The sequence below is a fragment of the Pectinophora gossypiella genome, chromosome 4 (genome assembly GCF_024362695.1).
Source record: "Pectinophora gossypiella chromosome 4, ilPecGoss1.1, whole genome shotgun sequence".
Lineage (NCBI taxonomy): Eukaryota > Metazoa > Arthropoda > Insecta > Lepidoptera > Gelechiidae > Pectinophora > Pectinophora gossypiella.
Window position 1 is genome coordinate 7,144,936 of NC_065407.1, and position 26,319 is coordinate 7,171,254.

The following is a 26,319-nucleotide window of genomic DNA, read 5'->3' on the forward strand; positions in this document are numbered from 1 at the left end:
TGACTATTCGAGGTATAAAGTTTCAAGCAATATTCGAGGCACTCAAAGCCTTTCAAAACCATCCACTTAAAAGTTTCAAAACCTCTGCCAAAGCATTTTACTTATAATTGAAAATAAACCAATTGGTATTAACGCGAATGCAAATTAATCATGGCAAATCTAATTTTATACTTATTTTATCGTTATTGAAAAGATAAAACTTATAGTTATAGGCAATTTTGACTTGGGCTCACCTTGATGAAGATTAAGTCATGAATTAAGACAGCCTTTTGAATATAAAAAAAGTAATTTCGTAAAACAATTTTTGAAATGTGTGATCAAAGCTAAAAATCGGATATATTACAATAAATCCATTTTCATTCAAATTATAATGAAAAGACAAAACTTCAATAATACTTATGTACTCAACGGCTGCAGAGGCGGAGATGGGAGCCATCTGTACGGCAATGCAGGACGGAAGGGGCATGTCACAGGGACTGTAACCTGGAACCTGACAGAGGGCAGCAGTAACTGTCAGTACTATTCAGAGGCAGAGGACAGGAGTCCTAGTATGGCTTTGTAATAGACTACTCTGGGCGCCATCCCACTCGCGTCAGACAGAGTACTGCGGGGCGGAAGGCAAGAGGGAAACCACTGCCCTATTTTTCCCTAAAAAAGTAGCATGGAGAGTATTTTACAGAAATGCTGCACCGACAAGAGCGTGGCTCTTAAATTGATGATGATGATGACTAGAAGATTTCTAAATTTAATAAAGCTTTAGTTTGAAACTCTTCTGTTGAATACTGAACGAATATTGAAAACAATAATATTGAGAAAGTCTGGTTGTCAAGGCTGGAGTTACGCCTAAAGAAATTAATTAAACTTAAGTTTTCTTTTATATTTTGTACATTTATTATTACAAAATATTAGTACAAACATTATTAATATAACTTCATTAAACCCCGAAAAAATTTGTCCCGACATCGTACCTACATTTTTTGACGTGAATTATTTTAGATTTGCCGAAGATAGCATTATCTACTTGGCCAGAAAAATGGGGAGTGCTGAGGGCTTTCACTCGGTACAAAATTGAAGACTTGAGGACGCTCAGTTGGGCGAGAACCTCGATTCAGGACGTCGTATGAGGAAAAAACAATATCGACTTCATGTTTTCTTGTTTTGTCTAGCCTAACACCTTATGCGAGACAAAACAACTTTCACTTCTGGACGTCCTTCCATTTCTTCCAGAATTATCTCTTTATTGCTTCCTCCCCGGCCAGCTTAAATAGCAGATAATTCTAATATGTCCTACAAATATACTCCCCAACCTACTTTTACATAATAATATAAACATAAATCCACTTCCGTGATGCTTTCCCGGACGGAGAGGAGAGAATCTTAAGTAATAAATAACCCAACTTGCAGCCACCTTATTTAAGCTCTCGAAATACATTTTGATCGTGGGTCTCACCAAACCAGTCCTTCTCAAAACCACCCCAAGTCTTATCTTTAAGTTAGAGTTAAGTTAAAGTGCCTTTAGGGTCGTTTACTTATTTATCTTGGCATGTAATGGTTCTCTTAGGAATAAGTATAATGAGTCCTTGAGCACAACCATGAGACGTAGTGTAGCATCTTCTAAGTAATTCTGAACTTAAGTCATAACAGGGTATATTACTTTATAGGTAAAGTTTAACACAGAATTCGTACAGCTGATTATCGTTATGGCCATATCGTTAAAGTCGACTAAGATTAGAATCAATCGATTTTTCTCAATCAATCCGGGTTTTTGAAATCGAAATAAGTAGTTTAAGTAAGAAATGATTTAGAATAAATTTGTCTTTGACGTTTTGTAGTAAATGACGAAATTATACTGTATCAAAACAAAACAGCTGTGAAGATGCAATTTAGCTCTACAAGCTGAAACTTAAATACTGTAGAACTAAGAACTAAAACCACATTCATTCAATGGGATAAGATAAGAATCCTCTCCACATTTTGTGCTGTAAACAAAAACAAACAAATACTTAACTGCAGACTTCAAGAACTCCTAAGGGTTATCCGGAGAATTCTCTCTCAGATTTTTCTTTTAGTTTTTTTCTCAGAGAGCCAGAAATTGATCCCACACTCCCACCGCACGTGGCTGGCTTAGAGGAATCCCGGGAGGTCGGTAATCCCGCGCACAGAGGTATCCCAGTAATATCCCGATTTTTATAGTGAAAAAAGCACTTTCAACCCTTTGAGTTATAATAAAGTGATAAAGGTTGACGTTTATAGGGAAAGGAGATGTTTCATAAAGGAGTAGATTTTCTATGTGACGAGATTTTTAAGAGGGGTTTGAATAACTCTCTACGCTTCCTTTTAGAATGTTTGTAGCTCGGCTTCAATCGGAAGATTCTTTACGGTGATCACCGTTTTCCTTACAAAATAAAGGTAAGCCTGTGCCTAGCAATTAGAAGTGTATTTAATATTAAAAACAAATAAGTACTTAATAAGTACATTAAGAAAACAAGAAGTCCAAATATTGATCGGAATGTAACAAAATTGTAAGGTTTATTACATTTACTGTACAATGTTCGCTAAATGTCTCACGTTTTGTTTATTTATTTCCTATTATGTACTCTTTACATTCTTGTGGTTGAAAGTAGAATAAATAATACTCAAAATATAATGAAAAAAATGCGTCACCTATTAAAAACAAAGAAGAAATCTTCCACAAATAATCGAAAAAATACTATTAAGTTTTCAATGTATACATCGGTTTACTGGTTAATCAATTTTCAATCTGGACTGTGACTTCATTCGCATCTTCTATCGTGTGGGTTGTGTGGTGGATTACCAAACTCATCAACCCTGGTGTTAGGGTTATTATTGAGCCGTCAAAAGCCCCTGACATGGCTCGTGTAAGAACTACATACATCAGTGAGTAGTAACCGGGATCAACGGCTTATTGTGCCTTCCGAAGCACGGATCATCTTACTTTCCTAACCAAACTAGGGAGCACAAAGTTTTTTTTTGTGATATGCAATATTTTTTTATATATCAGAAAAAGATGGACATATTTTTACCTGCTCATGGGATGTTCATGCGTATGGACAGCTTTTCCAGACAGTTTAAATTAAGTATTGAGCCATGGCAAGTCGTGACACGTACAGTGTGATTATTATTGCTTGAATAACCTTAGGGAACAAAACCCAATATAAGATCTTGTCCCTCTACTGCCAAAATTCTATCAACCCATACCCATAACAATACTTTGAATACAACGAAACTTATCAAGTTGTTAGGCCAATCAAACCTTTGAGACTTACATATTGAATAGCCTAGGCCTCCATAAAGGAAACTTCACACAAACAAACCGGCAAACTTGATAGTTTAGTAAACAAGGGAATAGAGAACAATATTAATACCTTCAGTTGGTTTGTTGAGCAGAGCACAAAACTAGAAATTATACTGTGAATAGAGTCACACAATCATCCGTTGTTATTCCCTTAATTAACATAGGAGAACGCACTTTGTTTTGCCAACATGCTGTAAAGGCCTTTGAGTTTCGTTAGTAATAATTAGGTAACAAAGGGTAACACACTCGTACATGCATAAACTCTTGAAACACCGTTAGGGTTACCACTTTTGTTACTAGCTACATGAAATTGAAACGACGAAATGCTCGTTCACATTTGAATTAGTGAATTCAAAAATGGAATGATTTAGAATTAATTAATAGCTTTTCACACAGTCAAGAAGTTTTCGTCATCGATAGCACGTCAAAGGGCCTGCTGTACCATGATCACAGTCTAAACCATGAAAGAAACGCTGAAGTTGTTTTTAAATAATTTAAATGATAATTTTTCGTATTATTTCCTATTTGAGTCGACCACTGAAGACACCACCCCCGATTACTCTAGCCATAGAGGCGGCCAATCAGCTCGCGACACCAAACACTTCAGAACCTCGATACCGACCCCGTCGGTGTGGTCGACGACGATTTTCCTCATTCAGCGCATATCGATATCGACCCGCAAGGGTCGATTAATTCTTTCAAATATTCTTCCTATCCCTGAGCCGAGATTCACGCCAAACTGGGCACCCTCAGGCCTGTTGTTTTGTACCGGGTGAGAGCCCTTAGCGCCCCCCATGTGTCCGGTCATGTAGTTAATGCCATCCGCGGCAAATCTACAATAATTCACGATAAAAAAAGACACCACAGAAATGCACAATCCATAGCTTACAACATTTTATCGAAGTTCATACAAGACCCACATTACTATTATACTCTTAATGAACATAGGCGAAAAATGTCAGCAAAAGCCTTTGAGGTTCGTTGTAAAAATTAGTAGAGTTATGTTCTTTATAAAAAACATAGTAACAATTATCGTCTTTTAGTAGTATAATATTTGAGTTTGGTAATTGTAATGTATTGTAAAAAATTTGTATTTGTAAAAATGTTTATTTTTCATAAGAAATACAGAAAATATTAGTACAATAAAAACCCCACAAAACCAATTCCTCGGTTTGTCTGTGGGAGTGGAGTTCGCTTAATGTTTAAGATACTTAAAGTTAACTTATAGCTAAGAGATCTTTTGCATGAGATGTTTAAATAAAGATTTTCTAAATTTATTTATATTGCACTCCTGACGTATGCCGACCGGCAGCATGTTGTACAGATACGGTATGCGTTTACGGAGTGTTCTGTCACCGAAGTAGTTGTTGACACGTGGTACAACATACCTACCCGTCGACATCGTCCGCGTACATTGGCCATGCTCAACAAGTTCTCTATGGTCTGGATTGCTATGGTTATTTAATATTAATAAATAGGTGTGCTTTAGACTAACAGGAAGTACATTACAAATCTTAAATAGTGTTGTATAATTTCCATTACACTTATTTTTTGTTTTCCTACTGACTAGTAATTTGAGAAATCTTATTTGAAGTGATTCTATTTTATTTATATGTGACTTAAAGGTTAAACCATAGCAATCCAGCCCATAGGACACTATGGAGTCAACCAAAGCCATATACATACATTTTAGTATATTAGTAGGAACTTTAAATCTGAGATGATAGAATTTATCAAGTAGTATTCTTAACTTATTACATATATAATCTATGTGGTAGGTCCAAGCAAAATGCTCGTCCACTCTCATACCCAAATAGGTCACAAATGGTACTCTTTCGATAGGTTTACAGTCACAAATATTATTATTACTATGAAGACAAGTGAAACTATGAGTAACTAAGTTACAACAAACGTTATCCGGTAATCTAGAATAAGGTGAATGAATAATTAATAATTTAGTTTTGTCAGTATTTAGTACAATGCCGTTATCATGAGACCATCTGACTACACTGTCGATATCCTGCTGCACGAGCCGCAGCATGGCGGTGAGGTCGGTGCCCGCGTGCAGCGTGCACAGGTCGTCTGCGAACATGTGAGCGGAACTATGTTTGAGCACGTTACATAGGCTGTTTACGTGCATCAAATAGCACACAGGTCCACACCCGGATCCCTGCGGAACGCCACAGCGTACATCCACCGGTATACTGTGCGCTTCTCCAACACGCACGGAGAAGGAACGCGCAGTGAGGTAGTCACGAAACCAGCGGTTCAGCGGCCCCCCCACCCCGCACTCCTCCATGGCTCGTAACAGCGTCTCATGCTGCAGGGTATCGAAGGCCTTTTTAAAATCATAAAATACAGCCAGAACTATGTTTTTATCATTTAAATAATTATTAACTTCATCTGTGAACTTTGACAGAAGTGTGCCCGTGCTTTTTCCTCTCTGAAAGCCGTGTTGACATTCGCTTAATACATTATTAGAGCGTAAAAAAGTTCCAATTTGATTAATAATACACTTCTCTATGATTTTATCAATACTGGATAAAATAGCTATTGGTCTATAATTAGAGTAGTTCTTTTTATCACCTTTCTTATGTATCGGACGCACTAATGCTTCTTTAAGTTTATCGGGAAACTTTGAATGTTTTACACATAAATTAGTCAACTTAGCAATAACGGGGCTAATTTGCTCTACCACAAGCTTCAAGTCCCGCATGCGTACGAGATCGCTACCAGCAGACTTATCGGCACTTAAGCTACTTATAACTTTAGCTACCTGCTTGCTGCTGACTGGTGACCATCTCATGCTCACGCTGGGCTTGCTTACATAAGTATCTCTATCCAACCACGTATCATTACAAATATGTTTTATATCTTCTATCTCATCAGAAAACGAAGCTGCAAAGTTGTTACATATATCCGTTAAATTACTCTGATTGTTCATACTTTTCGTAATAATATCATCTAAAGATTGTTTATCGTTACCCAAAAGTGAATTCAATTTATCCCATATTTTTTTAATATTTTTATTACAATCTAGAATACACTGTTTATCATATTCATTTCGACGCTTTAAACAAGTTTTCATACATTTATTTCTATAAGTCGTATAGTTAAGACGCTTTATCATATTTTTAGGCTCATTACTCCAAATTTTAAATAATCTATCTCTTTCTAACATCATTTTTTTCATATCTTCACTAATCCACTTATTATTACCTCTATTACTATTACTACTATTTTTAATATTTACACTTATATAACAACTCTCATAAATATTGGTAAATAAATTTCTAATAGCCTCATAAAGTTTGATAGGACAATCTATACGCATTAAATCATCAAAATTACTGCATAGCAACATTTCGCGTACCGCGCGGTTGTCAAGGACTCGTCGAGTTAAATTCCGGGAAACGGCCACTTGCGCGGGCGCGGAGGTCACGTGCGCGGGATTCGTAGAAATCGCGGGACGCTGAGGTACGGCCCCACCGCCATGAGCGGAGCGGGCGCGTACGCGGTTTGATGTTCGCGGCCGTGAGTTCCAATCTAAAGCTGCAGCTATACAGTAATGGTCTGAAATTTTATGTTCAATAACAGCAGAATTAATGGTTGCATTAGGTGCACGAATGTATATATGATCTAAACAAGATTCTACTAAATTTCCTTTTAAAATTTCCCTTCTAGTGATATTATGAATACACTTTGTAAATCCAAACTCAGCTAACAAGTTTTCGTAAATGATTACCGATGTATCTGACGAGTTTAATAAGTTAATATTAATATCTCCACAGAATATAATTTTGTTGTTTGATGGCAAATTTTCTAAAAGTAATCTAAATTCGTGAAGAAATTCTGTCACCTTGTCTTTTTTATTTATTCTAGGAGGTCTATAGATAGATATTATATAAGTGGGTTCTGTCCCATGATCAAACTTGACCATTACGTACTCTGCCGAGCGCATGTCCGCGGACAGTGGCGCTACACACGGCTGTGCGGCCAGCTGCGTTCGCGAGTATACCAACACCCCACCCCCGCGCCGCCCCGCGCGTGTCACGCTATTGCATTCAAATCCTTCAATTTTATACAAGTTTAGCATATTGAAATTGATATTAGGCTCAGTGATTACTATGACGTGTATTTTGGTTATATGATCTTTTAATAAGACTAATAGTTCGTTAACCCTTTATAGGGCATAAGCAAAATCAGTATGACGGTTGTAACCACCTCACAAGGTTTACCTTAAGGCCTATATTTCTTATAAGCTTCTATTGATAGTCGACCTTATGATTAAAATGAGTAGTCCCTAAACGAGCGCAAGCAACAAAAGAAACCACCAAAGTGAAGTTGGCCACGTGTCCATACTACAGTGCGAAAAAAAGGTGGTTACATTTGTACCTACCGTCTCATAAGCGTTTACGACACCGGACAGGTGAGTGTTTCTCGTAATTAATTACAATTCTTTTTGGTAAAATGCATTTTTTACTAGTTTTTATGTTAATCAGTAAATACTACAATTATCTAGCTTCAATTTCCTATATAAATCTTAGTCTAGACTTGTGCCTGTGAAGTAAAAAAACAATTTTAATTTCAGAAGTAGCTAGAAACGATATTTAGGTTAGAATTTGAACAAGTGCAGAAATTCGATTTTCATTTTTTTTATTTAAGTAATTAGTGTTATTACTGTCAACTTTTGCAAAATTAAATAATCACTTTTTAAAATTAAACACTTACTTTATTTAGATTTTTATGGACAAAGATGATATTTGATGCCTAAGTAAAGGTATGGAGGCCAGTGAGGTTTGTGCAATAAGTGAAATTTAAATATTTTTTTATATTGTGGTTTTTTCGCTTGTTTTAGATGCGTATACCAGTGTTAGATTTAGAAAAACTGCCCTACGAGGATTACATCGATATATCAAAAATAAATTCTGATGTTGGTGGAGACTCAGACACTGATGATGTTTTGCCACTCAATATTCTTTCGAGAAAATTGGCAACTGCTAACAATGTTTTGGGCACGTCTCCACTTAATTTGCCGGCTGCAGCTCCAATCGTTAGTGGTGACTCCGCGATACCGATATCACCAGGTTTATCACCACCACCGATGCCACCAATACTACCGAGCCGATGAAGAGGACGTGTTCGCACTAGAGGTGGCATTCAAAGAAAAACGCGAGGGCGATAGCTTTTTCGAGCACGAGGTTCTGTAAGACCACCTGGAAATGTTGGAAGAGGAGTCATGGCAGATTGTGCTGTTCTACCAACTGATGATGATGTGGATACTATCATGCATATCAGTGGGGATTTAGACTGCTAATTTGAGACTGTTGTCAAATGTTGAAATAGTATTTTATTGTGTTTATTCCATTGTGATTTCTAAGAGTTAAACTTTTGATTAAGACTTTTATTTATCAACGTGTAATATTAGATTTTGAAAGTCTTTAGTACATTTATAGGATTGTTCCTAAACATTGTGACTCCTAAGAGTTTAGACTGTTGAATTTTTATGATTATAAAAAAATTAAGTTACTGAAGGTATTTTGAAGAGTTTTATGTTTTTTGTTTTTATTTTGAATACCTAGTATGCCTTTTTGATTAATATTAAAGTTATACTATTTTGATCACTTCCAAGTTTTATTATAAAAATTATTCCCTAAACGGTCATGGTTACATATGAAACCACCATTTTTTTTCCCTAAACGGGCATGGCTACATACGTAACCTCCCCCTACAGCCTAATCTAAATAAATAAATTTAAAAATATCGGACTATTTCCAATCCTTAGGGACCCCATAACCCATGCCGACACAAAAAAATCAAATTCTTCAAAAAAAATTCTCTGACCTATAAAGGGTTAAAGTGTTTCTTAATAGAACGGATGTTTACATGTAAAATACAAAACTCTTTCAAATTACTAAAAGTTGAGAACCATGTTTGCAAGCTATCTACGGAGCTAGAAAAAGCCGTAGGACTCACAATAGAGTCTATATCTATATCTGTGAATGTTACGAAATAATGTTAAACATACAGAAAATAAAATAATAATACTTTGGTGTGTAATAATAATGTGGTGGCGAACTTCATAGCCCAAAAAAATTAAAAGCCCTGGAAGTCAGCTGAACGTATTTTAAGTTCCCAATGCCAGTATAGATTTATTTTTACTATGTACTTATTGATAATTTGATTTATAGTTTCACCAATTAGGCAAATAATTATGTTTCCTTACCTTATTAATTTTATACGTTACCTATCCGAACACTATTTTGTTGACTCGAAAACCTTTGGTAAAGGAATTTTCAGCAATAACAAAATCTAGGTAGAGTAAATCATAATAGCTAATACATAATTGAGTTTTCCAACTATTTAAATAGTAATATTTTATGAATTCACACGTTTATTTGTAGCTTTATTTATTATTGGGCTTGTTCGGAACGCTTTAGTGAAATAGTTTGGAAGTTAAGGTATGGTTACATTGTGCGCTACGTACGTACGTAACTATAGTTAATATTTATGTGGGAATGAAAGATTATTATTAACGTGATGTGTATGAGGTGAAGTTTATGAATGTATCCTGAGGGGGTGTGAGAGGGGGGGGGGGGGGGAAGGAAGATGGCGTCAGTTAGACGTTAGAAGCGAATGTTCTGGATTTTAATTATATAGTTATATATTTAATGAAAATATAAGAAAACATTACGAGTGATTTCATTTTTACTCCACCACTCTACATGTAGTAGTATACTCTATAGTATAGTATATATACATACGTTATAATCCCCATAAATGTATATAATTTCGCTGACAGATTTTTTTTTTTCATAAGAAAGGCACAGTGATTGCGCGTTAGTATTATCGACCATCGATAATTTTCATCTAAAACCAAGCATCCTATCGATAGGACTATCGATATACCTACTAAAGAAATAGACTGAGGTTGCCGGTGTCGGATACGACAAGGAGGAGGAAGTAATTCGATGCATGACAAAAATTTATCGACGCAGTGCAATACTATCCCTTGGCTACACTATTGCGCATTAGGATACTTTTGTATCGATCTAGTTCAACATAATTATTATTCGTATTTCTAGCCAACAGTTTTGTTAAAATGCCCTACCAAAATTACATTCAAAGAATTACCCTTTTATGTTACTATTAATAATGTTTTTCCAAATCGTTATAATCTGGGAGTCTTCAATACTAGAGTGAACATCGTCACTTAGCATCAGGTGAGATTGTGGTCAAAAGCGAGCTTATAATATATTATTAAAAAAAAAACATATAGCCGTGATTGAGAAATAGCCAATAGTGGCTAATATATCCATATATTAGAATATAAGTTCAAGATTAGGCCAGACCAATTACACCGACCTATACGCTTTTTTCTTACTCTAAACTAAGTACGTTCCTGGTTACTTTTCCGCTTATGCTTCCAATGAGTGAGCTACCTTAAATGCAATAAATTATTCGTTCCAATTGGAATGCAAATTGTTTCGATAGTTTCACATGATTGGCTAGAAGAATTTTATTTACATTTTTACAGTTGCAACAGCATCGAGCGTTTGGTAAACGATTCAATCATTTATACAGAAGTAAATATTTTATTTATTCTCTTTCATACGCTAATATTGTGTATTTTGTTAGAGAAATTGAAGTAAAAAAATAGAAGGCAGCGTAAGGTAAAGGTAAATGTTAGTATATTTCTGTATTGCTGCGTCCAAAGAAACATAAGTATGAAAATGAACAGGAGCTACATATATATATAATTACCTCTATAGTAATATCAACGTTTAAATGCAGATACAAACATTGCGAGGCCCGCACGACATGCGTCACTCGCCTCGCAATGTGTGTGTGGCTTAAAGACAATTTTCTTTTACCGGAAACAAAACCCCTATATGTTATAAAACTATGTTGCCATTTATGTACTGAATTCTAGTAATCTGTTGATCTTCTTCTTCTATCGTGTGGGTTGTGAGGTGAATTACCAACCCCATCAACCCTGGTGTCAGGGTTATTACTGAGCCGCCAAAGGCCCCTGACATGACTCATGTAACGACTACGTACTCACATCAGTAAGTAATAACCGGGACCAACGGCTTAACGTGCCTTCCGAAGCACGGAATAAATAGTAGGTAATCGGTTTCGGTAATCGGTTGATGAAGAAGTAGGTATTATGTTTTTGACATACTTTATATAATCACGTTGAAGATTGTAATCCGATAAATATAGACTACTAACATAACATACACAGCCTACATACGTCCCACTGCTGGGCACAGGCCTCCCCTCAATCAACCCGAGGGGGTATGGAGCATACTCCACCACGCTGCTCCACTGCGGGTTGGTGGAGGTGTTTTTACGGCTAATAGCCGGGACCAACGGCTTAACGTGCCCTCCGAAACGCGGAATCATCTTACTTTTTCGGACAATCAGGTGATTCAAGCCTGAAAAGTCCTTACCAAACAAAGGACAGTCTCACAAAGTGATTTCGACAATGTCCCCATCGGGAATCGAACCCGGACCTCCAGATCGTGAGCCTAATGCTCTAACCACTAGACCACGGAGGCTGTTATAAGTCTGTTATAAATATAGACTACTATTAGATACTATTAGATTTTATAGGTATAAAGAGATGCGATTGAATTAGCTAACTTTTCTGGTTGGACTTTCTGGTCGACAGCCCTCAGCCTTACCTCAAGGTCTATTGGCATATAAATTAGTAAAAGTTATATTTTCGCACAAAACAGATTTTTCTTAATACGTATAAGGAAAACTAAAAAAAGAAAGCAGTTAATTTGATAAATAACATACAAAAGGAAACGTTGCAACAAAGAGAAAATACCTTAAGAGGAGCATTTGATTTATTAATGTAACCTTTATGAAAGGTCACAAAGGTCAGGAAAGCCGGTACCTTTGTGAGCGAAATCTGACTGACCTAAACCTTAAGCGTAGGTTGGTCCTACAGTCCTGAAAGACACTTTAATGGAAACTGAATATTTTATAAGTAACAGAAATAAAGCTGCTGTTATTATGAATGTTTTTGTTCGATTGTTTTTGTAAGTAGGTAAGTACATCTTATTATTATTGTGTCGAACTAAAAATGGGAGACGTTCTAACAGTCAATATCATCGATTAGAACAGTGTTATGTCACTTTCCATTCGTATTTTTACCCGCGACGGCACGGAGACGGTATATGCGTTTAAGGTGAGAGGATGTTTACCTAATGACAACCCACGGCGGATTTTCTTGTTTTTTTCTTTTGTTGTTACAATATATTTTTATATTCGGGGTTTATAAATTACTTTATCCTTCTTCAATTACGTTTTATCCGTCGTAAGTTTGTCAATTTATTTTATTTAATAGTCACTAGTCAGAATTAATAAAATTGACGTCAAACCCTTTTCTAGGTAATTATAAAATAAACCTTGGTAATGATCACGCATATTTTTTTTTTCAACAAGTTTCATTATCTGCAAGTAGATATCTCAATATCTAACATGAATATTAACTAGGTTATAGTTAAAAGTTGCGAAACGATGGAATTTATATGGACTATTAGTTTACCTGCACTTTTATCGTTCAAGCAAATGGGCCTATAATTCAAAAGTATTTTGATGATTTAAAATATTATTAAATAGAATTAATATAAATTATTTATAATTGAAAATTTTATACAACTAATTAATTAATTTAAAAAGTAAGAAAACAGAAAAGGCGGGAACGGAAGTGAGAATTACGCGGCGAACGAAACAAATGAAGAACGGGGTTGGACTTCTTCCCCGATTTTTCTAGGAGACGTTGGTTGTGGAAAGAATTCGATGGAAATTAATATAAAGTAATCCAATTACAGTGTTTTCTTGAAACCTTGTCTAGTTAAAAGACGTTTTTTTGAGCTAATAATAAAAAGGAAAGACTCACCATATTCCGGGCATGTGATGCAGAAAGCGACTGCTAGGAAAAACCCGACCACTTCTCCACCAAAACCTTTTCCGGCCATTTTGTCCTTTTTCAACCCACACTGGCTTTCAACGACATTTTTTTTTTTTATTCTTTCACGTGCAATTTCACTGAGCGCGGTACATCGTCCTTTGTACGATAATCGGGTTCGCCGACATTGTTCCACAGTTCGACGTTTGGGAGGTCACATCTGAAACAAGAACAGGGGGGGATTAGATTGTGAAAATGTTTCCGAACAATGTTCGCTTCAGAATTTTGAGAGGACGTTGTGTTTTGTTGATTTTTTTAAGTATTGCATCGTTACAAAACTTTTCAGATAAAAAGTGTATCAGCTTAAATTTAAAATATCAATAAACAGTTCTACTAAAGCAGGGGCCTTAGCCAAAGTGCAAACGATCTTCTTCTTTGCGAAACAAAATTTTTGCTGACCAATAATTGGCCACGCTTACGGCATTGTTAGTGGCTTCGTAAAGGTCGCTGTCCTAAGTGCCCTAACTTTAGGACACAAAAGGTGTTGTTCGCCATGGTTTGTGGTGATACTCCACATTCGCAATCATCGCAACCATCAACCAGGTATCCCCACCTGCAGAGATTAGTGCAAACGATTATGAAAAGCGACAGTTTAATCTAAGAAAATGTGTGGGTTTGACACATTACCTTATGTCATACATTTTATTCGATTACATAGTCGGTTTTCGTATTTTTTGCAACTAGACTAAGGCCCCTGGTCACTTGTAACCGGAAGGTACATCTTAGGGGTTAAAAGGCCACATCAAAGCAGTTCATCTAAAAAGCAATATTGCAATTTGACAGCTGCGCTTATAAAAATAAGTGCGCCATATCAACAAATGTAAAATAGCAATGTTGCTTTTTTAAGTGAATTGCTTTGACCTTTTCAATGCCCCTGATCATTTCAGCCAATGAGACGAGTGTTTTGGTGACATATTATGCCATCCATCTACGTTCACTCTGAAGTGAAATGATGGTGTTTTTATTGATATGACTAATTGTAAATTTGCCCATGACATAGACAAAAGAGGTTAGAAGAGCCAAGTAAGCGCGACACGCGCTCTATAGCAAGTATAAGCAAATAGTTCATACTTCAACTTTGCTTCCCATTCGACCGCAAACTTTACGACACTCGGAGATCCGCGAAAATATATTAAAAGTTCATCTTGTGTAGCAGGGCAATAAGTCAAATCGGCTATCCTGCAAGGCGATCCTTCCTTATCACAGGAAAGCTAAAACCTTAGTATAATCGGCTATTTATCAAATAAATACTTTTGTAAACAGTATGATACGAAAAATAATGATAAAATTGTAGCATATCACATAATATATACATTGCCGGTAAAGTGGCTATAGAATAAGAGAAGCAGTAGAGCTGTCGTAGTTATCTGTTTGCAGGAGTAGTAGTAAAAAAGAGTCAAGAGTAAAATAGTTGAACCGCTTTCCTACCACTTTCTTCTTCTTCACGGATTTGCCGCATACGACATTAACTACCTGCCCGGAACCAAATTGGGAAGTTTCCTAGGTCAAAGATAAATTACGGAATTCTGATTATTTAATATAGACAGATCTAAATTTGTCAAAAAACATTTTCTTTTTTCTATTAACTTAACTTATTTATGAACTTTAATAAAGAAAAATGTAATAATAAGTGCGACATTTTGTCACATTTTTATGACGTCTCAGGTTGTTTTTTCCTACAAATTCCGTAATAATTTAGTGTTTTGACGTAAGTAACTGATTTGACTAGTTGGAGACTACCCTGTTATGGCGTAAATCTACTTTTACTCTACTTCTTGCGGTATTTCAGTATACAAGTTTTCTTCTAACGACACTCTAATTGATAAACGGCGTTTATAAAAGATACGTCATTCATATTAAAATAAGGTATTTAAAACAGTTTTGTTACTGCGCAGTTATTTGAATATTACGGCCTCACAGTAAAACGATCTATTGTTTGTTTAGGTTACACGTGCAATCATTATATTTCATATTTGAAATAAAATACACAAAACAATAAGGATATCGATGCCTAATAAAAATACCATCATATACAACTCTGTTATTATTATAACAACTTTAACAAATAGGTAAGCAATTACCTCTTTTAAAACGATTTCAATATATCTTCTCTATGAGTGCGTATTTTTTCATCAAACAATAAATAATAAACTCAAGAAAAAACACCCAATTATTAGAGAATAAATGGAACGAGACACCTTATAAAACGAGAAGAAAAAAATCATTTTTTGTATACTTCACCCTGACCTATATAAGGAATATATATACAGGGTGTTAGGGTGGATTCAGCTCATGATTCTGAGTTAGTATCAAGTGAAATTTTACGATGAAAAATTAACTCTGAATCATCCCCCTCAGTATTCGTTACGATGTCACTAACACCCTGTATAAAAGCGAGAGGTCATTCAGTAATACATTTATCGCAACTACAAGTACTGGCGTATCAAATATTACATGGGGGTTTCTTCTAAAACGGATTTTTTTGTGAAATTCAACGCCTAAGAGAGATAAAAAGGTAGGCAAAATTTGTATGAAACTTGTAGAGAATTTTTTTTTATATAACCACACATCAAAATTTTCAAACGATCAAAGTAGCAGGTAACAGCTATGTTATAAATACTTACATAAGTGTATACATGTGAGTTTGTTTGTTCCACTTTTCCTACTAATGAAATACATAGTTTGATGAAATACATTCACGTTTATTTACTTCATAGACAAAACCAGCGACTCGAACTGGCTTTGTCTGCGTACAATTTTTACTCTACAGTCTTCTTAGAGAAATGCAGATAACAACAGTAAAAACCGCATGCTAATTTGTTCAGTGGTTCACGAAATTAGCCCAAACGTACAACGGATTAAACTTCCTTTTATATTATGTACTAATTTTACTCTGATTGTATTTTTGCTGTGATTCACTTCATCGGGTATTATAATATATATATAATGAATGTTTAAATCGGCATATTTATTATCTCAGTAAATAGAAGTAGCTTTATGTATATTAAAAACAATCCCTTAATGTATATTTACGGTTCCTTTATTGTATATTATTATATACCTAAATCCTTAACAGAGTTTGTGCCCTGGGATCCGTAACAGATTCTGTTCAGTAGTAATTCAATTAAATAAAACCTTTCAACACAGGTCTAATGTAAGAATTCATAAGAATCCTTTTGTTGAGCACTCCGGCCTAGTATCATTTGTACTTATAACGTGGAATCGTTCGCAAAATACAATACCACGTATGTTCAAAGAGATGACATGTCATAAAAACATAACGAAATACAATAAGTAGACATAAATCTTTATAACACAATGATAGAAAAACATCACAATATATACTATAACAGTAATAAAGAGCAGAAAAGGCAGTTTTATTGCTAATTAGAAATCCCATCTAATATTAATGTGTTAGATGTGTTAGATATCGTGACGAATACTGAGGGGGATGATTCAGACTATGACTCTGAGTTGACAAAAAGTGATATTTTGTCTCCGAAATTAAAATATTAAGCTTATTTTAATATTTCCTGTTCCATACTTTTGTGACGGGAAATTCTGCTTGATATCACTCAGAATCATGGTCTGAATCGCGCATCAAAGCTTTCGTTACGATGTCAATAACATCCGGTATAATAGCTATCTAAAATAGTACGGAACGTGGCGTAATCTTTAAGATTTTGACTGACAAGTCAAGGAAAATTGAATCCAATTATCTTCTTGGTCAGCTACTTTACTGCTTGTTTATTTTTTATTGCTAAGGCGGTACACATACATTTAATCTATATACCAAGGCAACAGAAAACATAAAAGGCAAGACTATTAATATAATCGAGGCAAGAGAAATACCGGTACAATTAGTACCACTTCTATCAGCGTTCCGATACATTGACTCATTAATTAGCGGGATCCATTGTGGCACGTCCGTACCGAATTTATTATCCGGTCCCGAAATCAGGTTAATTATGTTCTCGTTTATAACGTCCATTAACCTGCACTTATCCCCTGACGGATTGCTGGAGACTGTCCGGAGCTGGTCGGAAGATAATTTGGATAATAAACTGCTGTGGAGTCAGACAGTGATATGCACAATTTTCATAGATTTCCTCGGTTGTTTTTTATAACTTGATTAGATAATTGAGAACCGCGGTCAAATCTCTTCTGTATTATAATACCTAAAGTTACTTACATAGCTTCTCTGATATCGTTACAAAATACTATAATAATATGTTTTCAAAAGTCACCAAAAAGTGAATAAAAGGCGTTACAAAGAATCCAAGCCAACATCCAAACCAACAGTCATAAACCAAAGCCAACATCATAAAGTGGCCAACAATACGTGTTACGCCGCTTCACGGCTCAATAAGAACAAAGCCACATCAAACACCGCTGAAAGCTATTAAAACAAACGTTTTTTCACACAATGGCCGTCACACAATAATTATTTGTTGTACGTGTTACTGTTAGTGACCTGAAAAGGACGTCGTACAAAGACGTCCCGGCGTGCTAACGCATGTCGACGTTGCCGCGTCCCTCTCGTCTCTTACGTCCTTCTCGTCCCCGCGTCCCCCGCGTCCCCAGCAGAAATGGTATTGTGTCCGAGAATGTCGCCTCTTTATGCGAGTGTCGCCTCTGTTTATGTATCTCTTTGTGTGTCACCTACTCAGGTGTATGTTTAGCGGCTTTCATTCTGCAACTCTTTGTTGCATAGGTTAGTTTACTCTGTTAATAGCTTAGCTTATTTGAAAAGCAGAAGTGGCCTTTCAGCTTTTGTTTAAATTGCGTTGTTTTACTTCGAGAAAATAAACATGTTTACACATTATAATGAGTACGGAATGACGTTAACCTTCTAAAATATTTTAATGGCGAGCTTGTCTGTCTTCATTTCAGTGCACGGGTATACGAAAAGAACTTACAGTTTCAAAATAAAAACATTCTTCTTATCGTGTGGGTTGTGAGGTGGAATACCAACCTCATCAACCCTACTGTCAGGGTTATTATTGAGCCGCCAAAGGTAAAACAAAACACATTTATGACATAAAAGACATAAGTAAATAAACTTACGCCTGTAATCCCTAATAGAGTTAAGTAGAGCCACAGGTAATCTGAAGACAACTTTTAACCATTTTTGATACTTAACCCTAAGATGAATATAACAAAGCGTATGACGATATATGATCAGCCCATAATATAAGATAAAGAATAATATCAAAAAGGAAACATTCCCTGTGTCGATTTTCACGACTTTCCCGGGAAAATAGGCAGCTGAACGTGTTCTATGATTTTCAGTCCAGCAAACTGTAGAACTCTGAGTATTTCGTGGTGTATAAATTAATTAAAAACTCACCGGTGTTTGTTTTTTGTCAGAATTTGCCAATAAACATTAGGTATTTTTCAATTCAAATCCCCCGTATTGTGTGGCTTCGGATTATAATATTGATCCGATTTTTATTTACAAGCCCTCTTTTGTTTGCGGGATTATGAAATATGGAAGTCGACCCAAACATTGGATAAACATTTTGCACAGATATTAATAAAAATAAAGAAAAAACATATATGGGCCAAATGTAACTGCATATTTTTAGTGTCTTCTATTGATAATATTATTTAAATATAATATTTCTGTTTTTGAAGTGCCTGCAAGTATATTTTTAAGTAACATTAAGCTTTACGGGTTTTAATGGATGTTGTATGTAGGTATAAACGTGTAATTCTTCATAACTACTAAATGGTGCCACCTACCGTCCTCTATTCATCCTTTAGCAAAAGTTTACTCGCTTGTTTTTTTTATTAATTATAATAATAACTTAAAATTTTATTCATAAGGCTGACTATAAAATTATTCGCATAAGTAATTTGTATATTAATTAAAGTAATGACAGACTTTGAAAAAGTTTGATGAAAATCTCTGCCACAGTCAAAACTAATGACAGTTCAGCAAACAAAAGAATATTATAATTAAATTAATCAAGTAAGTAGGTGGGTAAGTACTATTTTTTATTTTATTATTCCTTACCTTAAAACTTAGTAAATTGAAATTTGCGACAAAAGTGTCAGAGGTATCTACTACATAATATATACTGAAAAAAACAGCCTGTATTTATAATACCGGTATTGATAATACTGGTATCTCTCTATGGATCTATATCTCACTACTTACTGGACCCAGACTTACCGTCATAAGCCGAACATGACTTAACAATTTAAAGCAGTCTACCACAAAGGTCCACTGAGGGTTAGTGGAGGAAATTTTCGTAATCGTTCACTCGTAAAAGAAATTAATTATTTACTATTAAGTAACTAAAGGCCGCCTCTACTTACTTACATTTTGTTTATTTACTCTACACTATGTTTTTTTGTCATTTAGTAACGAGCAGTCATGCTTAAAAAATAGACGTTTTGTTAAGTACTTATGTACTTAAAAGGGCCACAACTCACCGAGACGTCGCGCCATGGCCACGTAGTCGCTAGCAACGCCGCCACACTATTTATATTGAAATGGCTTCGTCGCCAAAGCGGTGTCGGACGAGAGTGGTAGACAAAAAATCAATCAACATTTAAATTATGAATATTGACGACGGGCCATACTGAGGTTTGTATTGTGTTGTCGTGGTTGTTTTCTTTTATTTGCTATTTTGTGCAAGTTTTAAGTTTGATATTTTTGTAATGTGTGTGTGTGGCTTTTATAGTTAATAAAAAAAAAAACTTTCTTTGCCTTAGTACTAACCATTTCCCTAAAGCATGTCAAATCAAACTTTTACGATTTATTTTACGCATTTCTTCTTTTCTTATCTAACTAGTAAATCCGAGAATACTACTGACACAAATAAATAGGAAAATAAACAAACGTACCTACACGGACATCCGTCAATAGGGCTTTCCATTCAGCGGGTTGTATAAACGCGTAGTAAAGACAAGTTTTGTACGGGACATAAAACATTTTATGGGACACCGGAGATTGTTTTCCAACAAAGGGAACAGTGTGGTGTGGTATGTGCGATCAATACGTAACGGACTTGCTTTTTGAAATACATTGCAATACTATAGTGAATAGAAGTCATGATAGTCTAGACTTAATGGTCAATAAGTGCGTCTTCGGCTACGAAGGGATTTACTTCCAGGAATTGTATGAATTATAATAGAATGTAGAACATTGTAGAAAAACAATCACATATAATAATGCCGCCTTTTATGCTTATTTCATCAATTTGTATATGTTTTATGTGCAATAAAGAATTATTGAGCCATATCAGGGGCCTTTGGCAGTTCAATAGTAACCCTGACACCAGGGTTAATAGGGTTGGTAATCCACCTCACAACCCACACGATAGAAGAAGAAGAATTATTGATTGATTGAATGCTCACAAAATATCACGTATTAAACAGTTATATAATATAAACTCACAACTATGTCCTAATTGGGGCAGTCAGAGGTACATTCATCGCAAGAGGAACTAATTACCCACATCCCACCGAGCTTTCTGTAAAAACAACGTGGTAGGTGGTAAGCCGTATCGCCTTCTAATGGTCGAGCCAACTGTGCTAGTATAACTGCATTTAAGATTAATTCATAACTCATTTGGAAAATAATTCATAATAAGATAACACAAAATCTTTATTGAGAAACATAAGGTCAGAAGATCGGAAGGTCAAAGAGCTTATGTAGATCAGGAACTGCTAATAACTTCCGGCTTGGTAAGCCGACTCTGGGGCAATACAGGATAAAGAAGTAATATAATATATATTCCAATGATCTAATCAGCTTTTATCTATCCCACTCTTAGGGCCTTGAGGCTAAGGGTCTTAAGGCCCTGTGCCACTAGGACACCACGTTAACGCAACCACAGTAATGCCACCAACAAAATGTATGCTGTTGTATAAACGCTACTTTACCAGAGGCTGAGGCTAGTTTTAAACAATAGGCTAGTTTTTAACTAGTCTAATCAGTAACTTTTTACTAAACGTCAAAACGCGATAAAATATCGCACTTATTATTACATTTTTCTTTATTAAAATTCATAAATAAGTTAAATAGATAAATAGACACGTTTTTGTCACCTTTAGATCTATCTTTATTTAGTAATCAGAATATAATAATTTTAGATTTTTTTTTTTTACCACCGCCTTAAAGAGTAGTAAGGCCGCCTTCATTTTGCACCTCTTTTCAGGTCCAGCGGTAACCTTATCCACGGCTTTATTGCCGTTGCATCGAGATTTCTTATTGTACTCTCATACCACCATAATAAATACAAATTATGAACAGGCTAAAAAAACCCTTATAATCATAGCAAAAAAAAGCTTGCCCCGACTTACGTGCAACATGATTTCGGCAATCAAACATAACATCGTATTATATCGTATACTAGTATATTTTAAGTAAATAATTCATTTCATACAAAAAGAACAATAGCCTTTGTTCAGAGGTCAAATTCAAGGACGACAGAAATCCTTTCATATGATAATTCTCCCTTTCTTATCGAGACCACAATAAATCTTCCAAAGTGAATAACCTCAGATTTACGTAACATTTTCTTTTAAGATAAAGTGAAGCCTTTTTAATTATTTGTGAAATAGAAAACAAGCATGTTACTAACATAAGCAAAAAGATACCTAAATAATTATTTTCGGTTTTTTATTCTAAAGAGCAATGAAGAATATAAATGTCAAGTGCTCACTTATATTCGTTGGTTAAATTGGCTGATTGTTTGAAAGCGTGAAGAATGTTGTGTTTATGATATCCAGTTCATTTTGCCATGGATGTCTTCTGACTCACCTTTATCCGGCCAAGTAGTGAACGCCATCTGGCAAATCTAAAATAAATAAATCACGTAAAAAAAACTGATATGTCCCATTGGGAATATCTAGCCGTGAGCTTATGTTATATTTATTATATTTATATTATTATATTTATTATGTTATGGATTAAGCACACGCTTCGTCGTACTCCACATCAGGATTTTTAAACCAAATGTGTCTGCAAGTTATCTTCTGGTTGCAGGAACATAGTTCTGCCCAACTTACTATTAAGCCGGATACAAACATTGCGAGACATGTGACCCGCACGCCATGCGCCGAATGTCTCGCTTTGTGTGTACCTTCATATTACGTAGTAGCATCTGGCGTAGCATTCTCTACGCACGTATCACACATTGCATGCCACGAGGCGTACAACATGCGGAGCACATGCCTCCAAATGTTTGTATCCGCCCACAGCCATGAGTTATGGACTCGTATGTTTTACCTCTAAATTCGAAATTTGGACTTCTTAGACTACAGTCTCTAACTTTTACAAAGCAAACAAGATTACTCTGTCTTACTGTAAGCAAAAAGAAAAAAAATGTGTTTTACATTAACGTTTTAAGACAAATTGAAAAAAAGATTAAGGGCAGAGAAATGATAGGATTTTGCAGTCCCTTTGAGTAATCACAACCCCGCTTCTTTATTTCTTTGGAATTATTTTTATTACGTCATTAGGATTGTTTTAAATTGCAAATTTGCTTAAGTGAATTGCTAGTGTATTTGAATAACTGTTGCTTTCTGTCGCTTTCCCGTTTCCGCGAGATTTTCGTCGTGTTGTTTTGAGCACCATTTGAATATAGTAACAGCTTACCGTCCCCGATTTCGCTCGCGTGGAGGTCAGTTATAGTAAGTTGCAAGGAACATTAAGTCCGTTCCAAGAAAATGGGCACTCTTAAGCTCGTCTCTTTAAAGGTCCATCTATGGATTTAAATGTACCCTACTATGTACTAATTTTCATCCAAGTTAACACTGTGGTATACGATTCGAAAGGTAACATACATACATTGATCGCATTAGATAATATACTAAGTTGATGAGTAGTTGTCAAATAAATCTATCTAACTGACTGGTAAATGAAATATAAACTTTTATCACGTTGAATAAAGTAAAATTAATTTCACAAAGTGACAGGGCTCGATGAGAGTACATGATATTGGGGGCTTATCTTGTTAACGGGGGGCGTCAAATGTTACAATTTAACGCTCCAGTTACATTGACAGCCAAAGCTGAAGTCACTGAACATCCACTTTAAGTAAATGTGCTAACTTTTTGCTAATTCAAGTCAAGGGAGCCATTTCTTACGCACGGCCTATTTTGTAATGACGCGTGTAATGTGCTTGACGAAAAGATATAGTTGAAGAGGGTTCTTGAAATTTGATTTTAGAAATTTATATTGAGTACCTACTTAATTATTACATCTGTCTGGCTGGCTGTCACCTATTCTGTTTCTGATTAAATCTGGTATGAAGATGTTTGAAACTCAAGGAAGAACAAAATAGATTTTATTTCTTGAATCATCCCTTTAGAGCATGGAAAGGGACTTGAATCGAAAATCTACGTGGACGGAGTCACAGTCTGAAATGTGACATTTGACTACTTGGCCGGACAAATGGGGAACCTTGAATGCTATTACGAGACAAAACTTACGTCAATTAGCGGTCATGCTGCCACGAACCCAGCGTACGACTAGTTAAAGCAAGTCTACGAGGTTTAATTACAAGTATCTCCCAAGCACAGAAGTAAGATTAAACCTGTCATGTCTGTGCACAAACTGGCAAAGATTTAAAGGGACAACCCACAGAGTTAGCGAACTCATTTACATCACCAGTGTAACTGGGGATGCCAACCTTACTACGTCCTATGCCTACGTTTAATGTAAATGTACGTTCGTAAGCTTTAAGGCAAAGGGAACTCTACAGGGCGTTTAAAACGGCCACATTGAATTCATCTAAAAAAACATTATTGCCATTTGACATTTGTTGGCAAATGGAATTCCATAGACTGATTACACGGGGGGAAATAGGCGTGAGTTTATGTAGGTATGTATGTGATATTTGTTGAAATAGCGCGCTTACTTTTATATGCGCAAATGTCAATTTGCAGTAGGTATTGCTTTTTAGATAACTTGTTTTGATGTAGTTTTTTTAACCATGTTCCGGTTGTTATCCAGGCGATGTGTTGATTGGAAACAAGGTATAATACAAACTCAACCATAGCATTAAAGCATTCGAATTATTCAAGTGTAATCGACGATCAATAATAAGACCTGAACGTCTATAAATATACATATACCTAAATGAGCCTCCAACCCGATGAGTTCAAACATAGTGGCGATGGAATAATCTCTTCATAATTCATACATAGTCTTTTTTTCAAAGCTTTTAATTTAATGTTCTCAGTTTACCACCTAGCAGAAGAATGAAAACAATTGAACAATATTATTAATAGTTTACACTGTTACAAACTTCGTAGGTACCATTATATTTCTCGAAATTTATTGTTTCAAAAATTTGTTCAGACAACATTTATAAGATCCATAGGGCTTAATACCAACCTACTCCACAAAACATTCTGTCCAGCCACAGCCCTATAAAATGTTGATGTGAAAACTTTAAGAAACCCATCTAAATGGATTTATTAAACGCAATATCTTCCCCTTGCAAGTAATACAGTTTATGTTTTGTTGTTTATAAGAAAATTAAAGTTTCAGACCTTTTAAATTTCTTGAGGTTCATGAGGAAAACTTTCTTTTTGTCACAGATAACTTAATTCCTTACTTGATGTAAACTGACTTATTTATTTAAGTTTTTATGGTACACGGGGCAGAACAAAAAGACAAATCGTCGTTGGCAATTTAAAAGCTCTTATCAATCAATCAATCAATAATTCTTTATTGCACAAGAACATATATAAAGGACATAAACATACCAATAAAACATAAGCACAATAGGCGGCCTTATTGCTAAACAGCAATTTCTGTCAGGCAACCTTAGGGTGAAAGAAGATTATTCATTGGAGCACGGGCTGGTGCTTTGGAGTTGTGGCTTGTTATTGGAAGGTACATCGCCTACCTACCTTCAACGGAGCCCCACAGTGCAATAAACATATAATGATACCAACATAACAAAAAAAAAGAAAAAAGAATAATAATTAATATATACTTATCTAAAGAAATAATATAAATATATTTATGTTTCGCCCTCACCAAATTTATTTTTTGTCAGGATCGAATAGTGTTTTTCTCCTAAAACATTCAGTACAAACTCTTATAAATGTAAATATCAATTACTTTTTAATATTTTTAACACAGTCATACAAAAAAATACAGGCGGAAGCTTTTTTATTTCTGTAAAATTGACCCGATTGCACAAAATAGATTTTAAATCGGCAACGACGAAATTGATTGCTTAGAAATAGGTTACGTAATGTTACGGATAGATGGCACCGTCGTCGGCGTAATGACGATATAGATCGAAAAAGTCATCATCATCATCACCAGCCCATTAAAGTCCCCACTGCTGGAGCACGAGCATCGGGCCTTAAACCACCACGCGGGCCCAGTGCGGATTTTAGTTTTCGAAAAAATAGTTTAAAGAAAATGAGGATCCCAGCAGACATGCCAAGAGCTACGGGATCATATTCCACCCGTCCGAGTCAGACTTTTGGGTTTAATTTTCTATTTGTGAGTTTTCCTGATCACCTGGCAGAAAACAGCATGAAATCCAATAGGAATTACGAAAGTCAGCTGTCATAATCTAATGAGGTAAAATGTAACAAAATACCTATTTAAAGAGTTAATTTTAATTTTCAATCAACAGTTATAATTTTCAGTAAAACATTATACCATAAAACATATTTAGAATTGAGATACCTTCTATAAAACGTTTTATAATTCCTAGGATGAATCATGAATATATTAGCATAAAATAAGTACTAAAGTTTTTTTATAAACAAGTACATTATAATTTATTATGCTTTCATTTTAGGTAGGTGTTCTTATTTTCAAAAATGTACAAAATTTATGTGTTCTTTTATTATTCAACAACTGAGATGTACTGCCTACCTTACATTAGGGTTATAAGGTAAGTACTTAAAAAATAAACAACTCTATTTATTCAAACCGAATGCGACTTCATTTTTCTTTCTTTTGACATGATTTTATCGTTATACTTACGTTTGCCTCAGATATAACTATTTGGCCAAAAACTGTGACTTG

The 26,319-nt window shown here is 35.3% G+C and overlaps 2 protein-coding genes across 3 annotated transcripts in view; both read right to left on the reverse strand.

The window, feature by feature from the left end:
- LOC126366313 (T-lymphocyte activation antigen CD86-like) overlaps positions 1-26,319 on the reverse strand; it is a 149,360-nt gene that overhangs the window by 50,416 nt on the left and 72,625 nt on the right. For both annotated transcript variants that reach the window (XM_050009415.1, XM_050009414.1), the window contains exon 2: positions 13,233-13,461. In XM_050009415.1, coding sequence (XP_049865372.1) covers positions 13,233-13,311 — 79 coding nt within the window. In that variant the 5' untranslated portion in view covers positions 13,312-13,461. The remainder of the gene's footprint in view (positions 1-13,232; positions 13,462-26,319) is intronic.
- Positions 4,428-7,487, reverse strand: LOC126366206 (uncharacterized). The gene has a single exon (XM_050009218.1). The coding sequence runs from the start codon at positions 7,410-7,412 to the stop codon at positions 4,545-4,547; it is 2,868 nt and encodes a 955-aa protein (XP_049865175.1). The 5' UTR covers positions 7,413-7,487; the 3' UTR covers positions 4,428-4,544.